Source organism: Xyrauchen texanus, chromosome 11 (genome assembly GCF_025860055.1).
Source record: "Xyrauchen texanus isolate HMW12.3.18 chromosome 11, RBS_HiC_50CHRs, whole genome shotgun sequence".
Classification (NCBI taxonomy): Eukaryota; Metazoa; Chordata; class Actinopteri; order Cypriniformes; family Catostomidae; genus Xyrauchen; species Xyrauchen texanus.
The window spans coordinates 1961886-1974535 of NC_068286.1; the positions used below are offsets into that span (position 1 = coordinate 1961886).

General features: G+C 37.1%; 1 protein-coding gene across 1 annotated transcript in view; it reads right to left on the reverse strand.

Moving 5' to 3' along the window:
• The window catches only part of LOC127651989 (deoxynucleoside triphosphate triphosphohydrolase SAMHD1-like), a 29078-nt gene extending 23031 nt beyond the window's left edge, over positions 1-6047 (reverse strand). The window contains exons 1-3 of the mRNA XM_052138054.1: positions 5920-6047; positions 926-953; positions 717-758 (exon numbers count right to left, since the gene is read on the reverse strand). Of these exons, the coding sequence (XP_051994014.1) occupies positions 717-758; positions 926-953; positions 5920-6047 (198 nt within the window). The remainder of the gene's footprint in view (positions 1-716; positions 759-925; positions 954-5919) is intronic.
• Positions 6048-12650: the final 6603 nt, after the last annotated feature.

Below are 12650 nucleotides of genomic sequence, written 5' to 3' on the forward strand. Positions count from 1 at the left end.
CTCAGTGCATGGCGTGATTTCAATTGGACCCCTAGTGACGCTTCTCCAACACAACGTGGAGAGAGCGACAGAAGGGGAACGTCTAGGTTACGAATGTAACCTCCGTTCCCCGATGGAAGGAACGAGACGTTGTGTCCTTCCCGGCCATGTCGCTGAGCAGAGCCACTGTAGTTGCAGGACCATTTCCGTGCATGCACAACCATCGGCTCCTCAGAAAAATCCTGAATGAACTCTAGTATTTGACTTGCCTCTAGTATTTGCCGTATGTCCGGGGGCGGGGTATGCAAATACTAAGTGCCAACTTCTCATTGGCCTTTTTTCATAGATCAGAGGTATATTCGGTGCTCAAGAGAGACCCCTAGTGTCGCTTCTCCAACACAACGTCTCGTTCCCTCCATCGGGGAACGGAGGTTACATTCGTAACCTATACATTATGTCTTCACAAATGTAATGAATATAACCATACAGATTTACCATTTATTCTGTAATATCTTAAAATTCATAGTGCATTGTACAATTCAAATTGTCAGTTTCAACCTATACAATGAACAGAAGAACATTCATGTGAACTAAGTGAGTAATACTTGGCATGGTATCTGGATAAATAATTTGATTACTATTATTTCATATTTCTATCATTTAGGATGTGTAATGTCAATAGTTGTTTTAATGTGAAAAATAACAAAATATTAAAATACAACTTAATTGATACTTACCTTGTCTTGTAAGGGTTGGTTCAGCCGTCTGGGGGGCAGCTTCTGTGAGAGGGGAAGAGGGAGAGAAGTGATGTCTGCAGGTAAAAAAGCTCATCTGTAACTTTAAAGTTTATAGTCGGCAGCTTGTCTGCAGATCGCACAACCATCAGTTCTGTGGTGTGTGCACTCCTACTTGCCTCAGCAAGATAGAGATGTGATTTCAAACCTACTTGAAATCTTGCTGATGAGTCGTCAGGCCTGTGCACCCACAATGATCAATAGAAACATGTGAAGAACTGATTTAAATCTGTTTGGTAACACTTTGGGTATTTTTACACAACTTTGAGTGTTCAAAATTCTTCAGGTTTGGTGTAGTTGTGAAGAAACACGAATGAGAATAGCACAGCATGGAGCAGTACAAAATGTTGTTGCGTAACTTGAGTAGTTGGTGAATAGACGCAGCGCAATGCGGAGGCAGTTTGTTCATGATTGCTCAAGTTTATATTGACAGTGTATTAGTAAAAGTATAAGTAAGAGTCATATTATTTACATTGTTGTTTGATTTGATCAATGTGTAACCCTGGTATAAGTTCTGTATGTTTTTATGTTGTATTTTAAAAAAAGGGGTATATGTACAAATGTGTTGTTTTCTGACATAAGAGTTTCATTGTTTTACAAAAGTGTACATGTTTAGGCATGTTCATGTCAGTAAGTTGTGTTTGGTTTAACGTTATTGGTTAAAATACAGCTTTATCCCGTGGCCCATGTCAGTTATGGCACCTGTGATTGGCCTGTGCTTATGTCAGTCAGGGGAGGAAAGAGGTAACGAGAAGGAGAGAAGAAAAATATGAACGGGGGTATATTGTCTGCATGATAACAGAGAATACGCTGGTTTATTTGTGTTAAATATATTCAGAACTGGATTGAGTGTTAAGCTGCATAGTATTCTGTCGTGAAGTCAACACGATAAAATGACGAAGTCAGCACGACACGATTCGGAAGAACTCTTAGTCTAACACACGATCGTCATTGCAGTGAACTGGACTATTCATGTTAGCAGTGAGAAACTTAAACCAAGTTCATCAATTATATCAGCGAATCAAAGGTGATCTAAACGATTTCTGTGTCACGGTCCTTCTGTATAGCTTTCACATCTGTTTATTCAGATTAATAGACACAATATGTGCATATATTAGTGTGTATAGTGAATAAATCAGTAAAATGAAACAAAAACAAAGAACAAACAAAAAGTAAATAAATAAAAAATTAAACTGTTTGCTTTGACCAAAGTGTGGCGCTGGCACTCCCTCTGCAGGCATTAGATATATAGCAAATTTGAACATTTTAGTTATCCATTCTGCTCACCCTTCTCATAAAAAGGAATTTGTGATCTTGTGGATTACGTTTTAGTGGCTCCATGCTCCCGATCTCACCTGCTATCTGTTTACATCACTGAAACAGGAGGAGTCTGCCCACGCAAAAAAGCTAATTACAGTAAAATACAGCGCCCTACAGTACAGGTCAAGTTAATAAATGGAAAAAATAAAATGTGTCCAGAATACATGCACTGCTGTACACTTGGTTTATTGGAGTCTTTCCTTATTTGAACTGTTTCTTGCTACCTGTTGACATTCACATTAGTCTAACAGTCCTGTGATAACATTAGTCAAGTGTTGTATTATATTGCCGTCCGTCACGGAGTCTTAAAAAAATATTTAAAATGTTTTATAAGATTAACAGTAGACTAATGTGTTCCCTATCTGTCACTCACTCTACATTTTGTCGATGAGTTGACACTAGGGTTTCACACTTGGGAGCCCAGATGTCTCTGATCTTTGAGAAAAGGCCAATGAGAATTGGCGTGTGGAATTTGCATGCCACTCCCCCAGACATATGGGTATAAAAGGAGTGCCGCTTGCAAAGGCACACTTGGATTTCTTCTTCGAAGCTGAGTGGATATATTCACAGATCTGAATTCCTACTGCTGTTCCATTCATCTCTCTCTCTGAAAATCTGTTGGATCTACGGCGTATTACAGCGGTTCTCCCCCTCACACACCTCTGGGCGCTTTGACAGCTGAGCAGTGCTTATATATATATATAGACCAAACTTTACGGCATCCCGCAGGTTTTTCTTCTGCACAGTTTATTAAAGAAATTCAAAGTCTGTCAGAAAAAAAGAATCCACTCAATAAAAATGTTGTTCATTCATTTGGCCACGACATCTCACAAATGCACATGTCCATATGCATTATAACAGGAACATAAATGGACTGTTCCATGTGTTTAATTTGAACACAAGTAATGCTTTAAATTATGAGATGAATAGAGACACAAGTTCTTAAAGTGTATTACACTGAAAGTAACTTAAAGCACACTTAAATATTACATCCTTTTAAAAGCACCACAGACAAAAATAATACCCTCACTAGTTTGTTGTTGGAGGACTTGTGGATCATCCTGTCCCGTTTGTAGGATTAAATAACTTCTGATCATCTTCAGTCAGTTATTAAAATGCAAACTGATGATTTTAGTCCCTTTTTATGGTTATGAGACTCGTAGATCAAATTCTTTTCTTACATTTTAGAGTTTGTGTTGCACAAGTGCAAAGATCTTAACTTTTAGGTTTACAATGAAAAACTCATTATTATTATTATTATTTGATAAATGACATATATAGTATTTTTGCCATGTGTTAAAGCATTTCTTGTCTGAAACCGTAATAATGACGACATCCTTAAACACCAGCAGTACAGTAGGGGCAGTCATGATAAAGTGAATGTGTGCCCCCTTAAATATCAAATGCCCCTCTCAGTAAATCATCCAGGAGCCGACACTGGACCAGCTCTTTAACTAATGTTAACATATACAATAATGTACATAAATACATCAAATATGACTTTAAAATGTGTTTGTATATGTTTAAATTAACTAAGATTAATAAATGCTGTACAATTTTTGTTCAATGTTAATTCATGTTAAATAATGTTAATAAATGAAAACTTATTGTAAATTGTTACAAAAATCTCCCATGACTTGTTTGTTCTACTTACCTTCAGACATCTTCTCGTTTTTCAAGGATCTGTTGTTGTGTTGTAGTAACTATAATGGAGACGTGTAACTGCTTTAAACGTTTATAGATGCAGAGACTCAACCCACTAAATTACAGCACGAGGAAGTGTCTATATGACAAGTGTGTGTGTGTGTGTGAGTGTTGTGTGTGTGTCTGTGTTATAGCTCTTGGGTAAACAAATGATCATAATAAAACCACACTGGCATTCTGTCTATTATATTATGAAGGAACACAATTAAACCTTTGACTGTTTTTAATTTTTTTTCACAATGTACCTCATGTAGTGTGACAACATGCTGCACTATTGGGGCAAGTTGTCACTTAAAGTCAACATGTTTTCAATGAACATACAAGTCTGCTTGTGTAGAGAACACACACACACACACACACACACACACACACACACACACACACACACACACACACACTGTTCAAATTCTCAGAAGGTCCTTCGATGGAGACATATACACACTTAGAGACACGCTCACCCAGAGCTGGTGTTCGGGCAGGGAATATGCCATCCTCTCTTAGAACCAGTCCACAGTTCCACTGGTGTGAGAGCTGAACGATGACATCACAGACTGTAGCTGGGTTGCCATAAACATACAGTTGTGGCCAAAAATATTGGCACCTTTGGTAAATACGAGCATCGAAGGCTGTTTTTCTTGGGCAATAACAGTGAAAATGTTCAATAGCTTTTTTGTTTTGTTGCTAATGCACGTTCAACTCGCCACAAACCCATCGATAACGAACCATGTTATAGCGACCACGAGGAGGTTTCCACATGTGACTCTACCTCCCTAGCAACCGGGACAATTTGGTTGCTTAGGAGACCTGACTGGAGTCACTCAGCACGCCCTGGACTGCTATTAATTGTTGAGCCCTAAAGTAAATTTATATTCATTGTTTTATTTTACACACACGAGCACTAAGAGAGCAGATACACAGATCAAAATATTATAAACTTAAAATCGAACAATTCAGAGTGTGTCATACACAATACATGCATAAAACCTGCAAACGATTCAATGCAGTAAACATGATTCATATATAAGATTTTTTATATATGCACAATTCATGTTTATTTTTCACATCTCTCTTTTATTTGACTAATAATTGTTTAGATCAAATGTTCTTATGACAAATGACACAGAATATCATTCTTGATTTTTTTATCTAAAGTGTGAAATGTAAAAGTGTAATGGAAATATAAAGACCAGCGGCTCACACGATCTGTGTGTTCATTAAACTAAAGAACTGGTGTCACTGGATTCACATGAACACACTGAATCTTTTAATTGTTCTTACACAAAACAAAAAACTGGTTCATTTATCCTGTTCAGGAGGATATTTTACTGGGGTGTAGATGGTTTGTTGCTTTGTTCTGAATGTGAAGTTATGTTTAGATCAAACAGCAAACCAAAAATATTCACCAACCCTTTAAAAAGGAAATACATAGTTCATGTTGTGTGAATGCACAAAAGAAGAATGACAAACATTCACTGGTTTATGTGTATCAGGTCTCATTAAAAACTGATTTGACTTCCTGCAGAACACTGAGAGTTCAGACTTCATTCAGTTGTTCTGAACATTTATTTCAGAAATTAAATGGGAATAAAAGAGAAGTGTAGAAATAAAATAAGATTTGCATTAAATACACAATTAATAAATCATAATAAAAAAAATTATTATTCATTTATTGTGTCATTTGTTGCTTCATCGTTGTTTTATCTGGAACTTTATCAGTTCTTTTTAAGGCGGTATCGCAGCATCAGGACCCGCACCCGCCGACTCCATGACAGTTTCTTCCCCCAAGCAATCAGACTTTTGAACTCTTGATCTCTCTCGATCAATAATCAGCACTTTATTAATCTTATATCTCACACTGGACTGTCATAATTATATTCTCCACAATACAACTACTGTATATATATATTTTTTATATACTCTTTATTTTTTAAAGCCGCTCTCCGCCCCGCGCCTTCTACCTAAGGGTATTAGCTACGATTCGGGGACTTCAGTGGGAGTGGTTCTGCCGGTTAAACCCCCACAGACCTTTCATTCCCCAGCACACTCATTTGCCCCGGTCGAGTTCTGGGATGAGACAGGCAGCTCGTCTGAGGGCGAGCTTAAGGTCTCTTTAGGAGCTCACGAGGAGGTTGAGTTGTCGATCGCAGCATCGCAGAGCTGGTTGCCGTTGTCGGACACTGAGGACTTGACTGGGCTTCCACCATTGGGTGTGGTCACCCAGCCTGAGGCTGACACCTCGCTGACTGCCATGTTTGCCCGTGCTACCGTGAATGTCGGGCTGGAGTAGAACCCTCCACTCTGCCCTGAGCACTTGTGGCTCACTGCTGCATCCGGCCCTGGTCCCATTCTTCCCGGAGTTGCATGAGGAGCTTACGAAATCATGGAGCGCACCTTTAACTGCCCGGACCCGACATCTAAGCACCTCCACTCTCACTACCCTCGACTGCAGGGCGTCCAGGGGTTATATGGAGATTCCTCAGGTGGATAAGGCAGTTGTGGTACACTTGTCTATGTCGTACCACTTTAGGTCTATGTCGTCTCTGGTGACCAAAGCCTACAGTTCCGCTGGACAGGCCCCCTCTGACCTGCATGCCATGGCCCTCCTTTAAGTCCACCAGGCCAAGGCATTAAAACTTTTTATGTCACCCTCCGGGCGACAAGGGTCACAGTGAGGGCACTCGGGAAGGTGATCCACGTTGGTGGTCCAGGAGTGCCACCTATGGCTGAATCTGGTTGAGATGAGGGATGCAGACAAAGTCACTTTCCTAAATGCACCCATCTCCCAGATCGGCCTTTTCGACAAATGCGTTTTCTGATTTTTTAACGCAGTGTGTATTAACACATGAATCAATCGTGTTTCACTAAACCGAATGTTGACCTCATATTATATTTAAACATGAAATGCGCATGCGTGTTAGCGAGTTGATTGAAAACTGATGTTTGTATCTAAAAGGTGATTGGCTCTTTTACCGGCAAGGCAGGATTCATTTCTACATTCATTGACTGTTGGGTGCTAGAGCTTCTTGGTTGGGCTTTACTATTCCTCCAATTCATTTAAATAGAAGTGACTCGTCTCTCTCTGCTAAATAGACTCCGGTCTCACACTCTGTAGAACTACAATTCCCATCATGCACTACGTCTCCTCGCCGAAGTTTACACACTTTTACTCTTGATTTCTCTCAATACAGTAGAGGTGAACAAAAGCAAAGTGTTACTTTGTTTAAAAAATAATTAAGATATATGGTATCAAATCAAATATTGCGTTACTTTACTTGTTACTCAGAAAATGTCATCTGATTACGTAACACACGTTACTTTATTGCGTTACCACCAAAAGTGTTGTTTACTCACCCTCATGTTGTTCCAAACCTGTATGTCTTTCCATCCATGAAAAGGAAAGATATATTGCAGAATTTTCGCAATGCTTTTGCCCAAATAATGAGCACCATAAAAAGTGTGACTCTATACTGTGATGAGGCCTAAAAAACAAATCATCACAGTACAGAGACTGCACTTTTCAGAGTTACAAATGACTTGCTCTTATCATCTGATCACGGCTGCATTTCTCTTCTAGTGCTTTTAGATCTTAGTGCTGCTTTCGACACGATAGATCACGACATTCTCTTGAATAGGCTGGAGAATTATGTTGCATTTGTGGAGTTGCATTAGCATGGTTTAGGTCCTATTTATCTGACCGCTAGCACTTTTTCTATGTAAATGAGAAATTGTCAAACCAAAGAAAAGTTAAGAATGGAGTCCCACAGGGATCAGTTTTAGGGCCTCTGCTTTTCTCCATGTATATGCTTCCCCTGGGAGATATTATCAGGAATTGTGGAATAAATTTCCACTTTTATATCGACGATGCACAACTTTATATTTCTTCAAAACCTGATGAGATTTCACAATTCTCTAAATTAGCAGAGTGTATCAATGAAATAAATGATTGGATGGCCAGAAATTTCTACTCAATTCTGACAAAACAGAGGAACTAATTATTGGACAAAAACCTCTAAAAATAAGCCGCTAAAATATAATTTGAATCCAGATGGATGTTCTGTTACATCATCTTCAACAGCGAAGAACTTAGGTGTTATATTTGATACCAATCTGTCCTTTGAAAATCAAATTACTAATGTTTGTAGAACAGCATTCTTCTACCTAAGAAATATTACTAAATGAAGGCATATGCTCTCGGTTGCTGATGCCGAAAAACTAATTCATGCGTTCATGACCTCAAGACTAGATTATTGTAATGCATTACTGGGAGGATGTCCAGCAAGATCAATAAATAAACTTCAATTGGTTCAAAATGCAGCAGCCAGAGTGCTGAACCAAGAAATATGATCATATTAGCCCCATTTTATCATCGTTACATTGATACCTGTTAAATTCTGTATTAATATTCTGTTAATTACATACAAAGCTTTGAATGGTCTCAGCAGTACTTAAGTGATCTTCTACCACTTTATATTCCATCACGTTCATTACAATCACAAACTTCTGGCCTGTTTCTAGAATATCAAAATCCACAAAAGGAGGAAGATGCTTTTCCGATCTATCTCCTCAACTATGGTATAATCTCCCTAACACTGTTCGGGACTGCCAGAACCAGAAACATTTTTCATGATCTAGAACCCTGTAAAACAATTGAATGGCATCTATATGTATATTATTCTATTTGTTAACCTGTCTCATGAATCCTTGGGATTCATGTTCTGAGGTTACCAGAACCGGACCTGCTTGGTGTCGGACTCCACTGCTACATGTCTAGCGGTGTTTAAGTGATGACGACTAAATGCAGCCGGTGCCAGACAGACATCACTTCAGTCTATTACGATGAACTTCAGAGGATGAACTGATGCTCAACCACAAGACATGTTTCTCTGATACCTTCATATCAACAACATTAAACCAAAATCATGATGTGACAAAAGAAGTTCATGATCATTTATTTGTCAACTCTCCATTTACACATTTAACAGATGCTTCTTACACATGAAGAAAACCTCCAGCAGTGTCACAATCTCAAGAATAAACCAGAATATCACAAATCTTAACAATGAAGAAAAAGATGCTTTTTAATGACAATAGGAAGTGCCTTCATGGACATGATATCAGTTAGTTCTGTTGAGTTTGAGGAACTCTCCTTTAGCATTGAAACACATTAATACAAGCACAGTTGAATTATTATTGATTTATATATTATCAGACAAACATTGATGCAGTTTGATATTTAATAAATGTGATAATATACAGAATGACACATATATTTCAGACATTTCATATGATTTCAATAACACCAGTATAAAATCTGTATGACTGTGTTCACATTAAATGACTAAAGTGACTGGTCTGACTGGAGTTAATAAGGACACATACATTACTGATTTAATGTTCATCCTTTTCACATCTCTCTTTTATTTGACTAATAATTGTTTAGATCAAATGTTCTTATGACAAATGACACAGAATATCATTCTTGATTTTTTGATCTAAAGTGAGAAATGTAAAAGTTGAATGGAAATATAAAGACCAGCGGCTCACACGATCTGTGTGTTCATTAAACTAAAGAACTGGTGTCACTGGATTCACATGAACACACTGAATCTTTTATCTGTTCTTACACAAAACAAAAAACTGGTTCATTTATCCTGTTCAGGAGGATATTTTACTGGGGTGTAGATGGTTTGTTGCTTTGTTCTGAATGTGAAGTTATGTTTAGATCAAACAGCAAACCAAAAATATTCACCAACCCTTTAAAAATGAAATACATAGTTCATGTTGTGTGAATGCACAAAAGAAGAATGACAAACATTCACTGGTTTATGTGTATCAGGTCTCATTAAAAACTGATTTGACTTCCTGCAGAACACTGAGAGTTCAGACTTCATTCAGTTGTTCTGAACATTTATTTCAGAAATTAAATGGGAATAAAAGAGAAGTGTAGAAATAAAATAAGATTCGCATTAAATACACAATTAATAAATCATAATAATAAAAAAAAAACATTTCCATCGCTCCAATACCACTCCATCACGAGCATATACAGGCTCACATTTACAAGAAAGATGGATTTGGTCAAATATAGGCCCATAATAAGACCGATCACAAATACAGAAAAGTACAGATGTTGAGAATGGAGGAAGTCTTCAGTAACAATGAGATAACAAGCAAATATTCATTGTGGAAATAAAAAGACTTTTGCACAAAAAATTACAAATTTCTCCATTCACATTCTCTTCTTAGATTATTAATCTATCGACCAAATTCCCAATAGATGCACAAACATGACGCAGATTTCTATAATTGTATTTGCTGATTTGGATTAAAACGTCCCATAAAAACTTAACAGTATAAATTGTTCAATCTTTATTTTAAGAATGAATTTATTGTCGGGCTCAACGATTGGTAACGGTGTTCGACTGGACAATATTTCTTCACTGAATTCTCCAGATATTGTCAGAGACTTTAAGGTTAGATTAGCTGAAACAAGTCAAACAGCAGCTTCACAAATGCACACATTTACATTCATATTGAATTGTGTTGTAGATGATTTAATCCAAATGCAAACACCAGTGAAGGAGACAAAAAAGGGCTTAAAAAGTTCCAGATAAAACAACGATGAAGCAGCAAATGACACAATAAATGAATAAAAAATGCTGATTTATTAACTGTATATTTAATGCAAATCTTTTTTTATTTCTACACTTCTCTTTTATTCCCATTTAATTTCTGAAATAAATGTTCAGAACAACTGAATGAAGTCTGAACTCTCAGTGTTCTGCAGGAAGTCAAATCAGTTTTTAATGAGACCTGATACACATAAACCAGTGAATGTTTGTCATTCTTCTTTTGTGCATTCACACAACATGAACTATGTATTTCATTTTTAAAGGGTTGGTGAATATTTAAGGTTTGCAGTTTTGTGTGTTAGTCCTGAACTGGATCTTTTCCTCATGATCTCATCTAATGCAGAAAGATCATCACATTATTACATTGTTATTAGACTTATGAATTATTATAAATATCATGTAAATAAAGCATCGATCTCGACTCAACAACACTGAACTTCATACAAAAGCACAAAATCTACATTGTTCTGGTTATATAATCAGAACTGATGGTACATTGAACGATCACCTGCATCAACACATGGATCTTAAATACATATTTCCATTGTCAAATGTTACTTTAGAAATGAAGTTTATTATTGTAAATATAACTTCAATACACAATCAGAACAAAACATCAAACCATCTACACCCAGTAAAATATCCTCCTGAACAGGATAAATGAACCAGTTTTTTGTTTTGTGTAAGAACAGATAAAAGATTCAGTGTGTTCATGTGAATCCAGTGACACCAGTTCTTTTGAAAACCTGTGCTGCAGAACTTACTCCAGTGTTGTGTACACTTTTTCAACGCTCATTGGATTCACATACAGTCCCTGCGCTCTGGAAAAAAGCAGTGATTATTCCAATTCCAAAAAGCCACATCCGTCCGAGAATAATGATTTTAGACCTGTAGCACTGACATCAATAATAATGAAATGCTTTGAGAAGTACATTGTGTTCTTATTGAAAAATGAAGTTATGTCAAAACTAGACCCATGGCAGTTTGCGTACAGACAGGGCAGAAGCACGGATGATGCAGTAGGAAGTATCACTCATCGAGTATCTAAACATTTGGATGATTCAAAAGCATACGCGCGCCTACTTTTTATAGATTTTAGTTCAGCTTTTAATACCTTGCAACCGTATTTATTACTGGAAAAACTAAAATTGATGGTTGTAAATCCTTTTATTATTAGCTGGTATTTCTCTTTTTTAACAAATAGAACCCAACAGGTTAAGGTTAATGGGAAGATCTCCGATTCTCATGTAATCAGTACAGGAGCCCCGCAAGGGTGTGTGAGCTCCCCAGTTCTCTTCACACTGTATACAAACAGTTGTGTGAGGAATAATATTAATAACTATATTGTGAAATTTAGTGATGATACTGCGATTCTTAGCTTGTTATATAAAGATCAGGACATTTTGTCTTACTGCTCTGAGATTAATCAGTTTATAGAGTGGTGTGATGCTAACCACCTGATTGTAAATGTGAAGAAAACGGAGGAGATGATATTTGATCCTAAGTCAATCGGAAACCATAGCGCTATTTATATTCATGATGTTCCTATCAAACAAGTGTCCTCATATAAATATCTGGGTGTTTATGTTGACTGTTCTCTTACATGGCAGGTTCATATAGATACTTTGTGCACTCGGTTACAACAAAGACTGTATTTCTTGAGAAGGCTCAGACTTTATGGGGTCAGTAGTAGGATTATGATGTTGTTTTATCAGGCTGTATTAGAGAACACAATCAATTATGGATTACATCTTTGGTACGGTAATTTAACACTACATCTGAAATCTAGGCTTAGTAGACTTATTAAAACGGCCATGAAGGTCATGGGCAGAATAGAACCTCTTTATCTTCGGACCCTCTATGAAAAATCTACATTGAGGGAGGCAAATAAGATTATGCACGATACAACACATGTCCTGTACTCTGAGTTTGTAATGCTGCCATCGGGGAGAAGACTAAGAATGCCTAGCTGTAGACTAAACCGGTTTAAGAATTCATTTATCCCTTCAGCGGTAAAGTTATTAAATAATACCAAGCAGAAATAATTATTCTAAGCATGGTATTTGTGTAATGGTTTTAACATTTTTAAACTTTTGTAATGACTCTCTAGTGGTGACTATCACTTTTTAGTGTATAGAGTGGCGTGATGCCAAGTTCTCTCCAGTGTATACAGTAGTGTGAGGCCAACTACTTGATTGTCAATCTTTTTTTTAATTTTTTT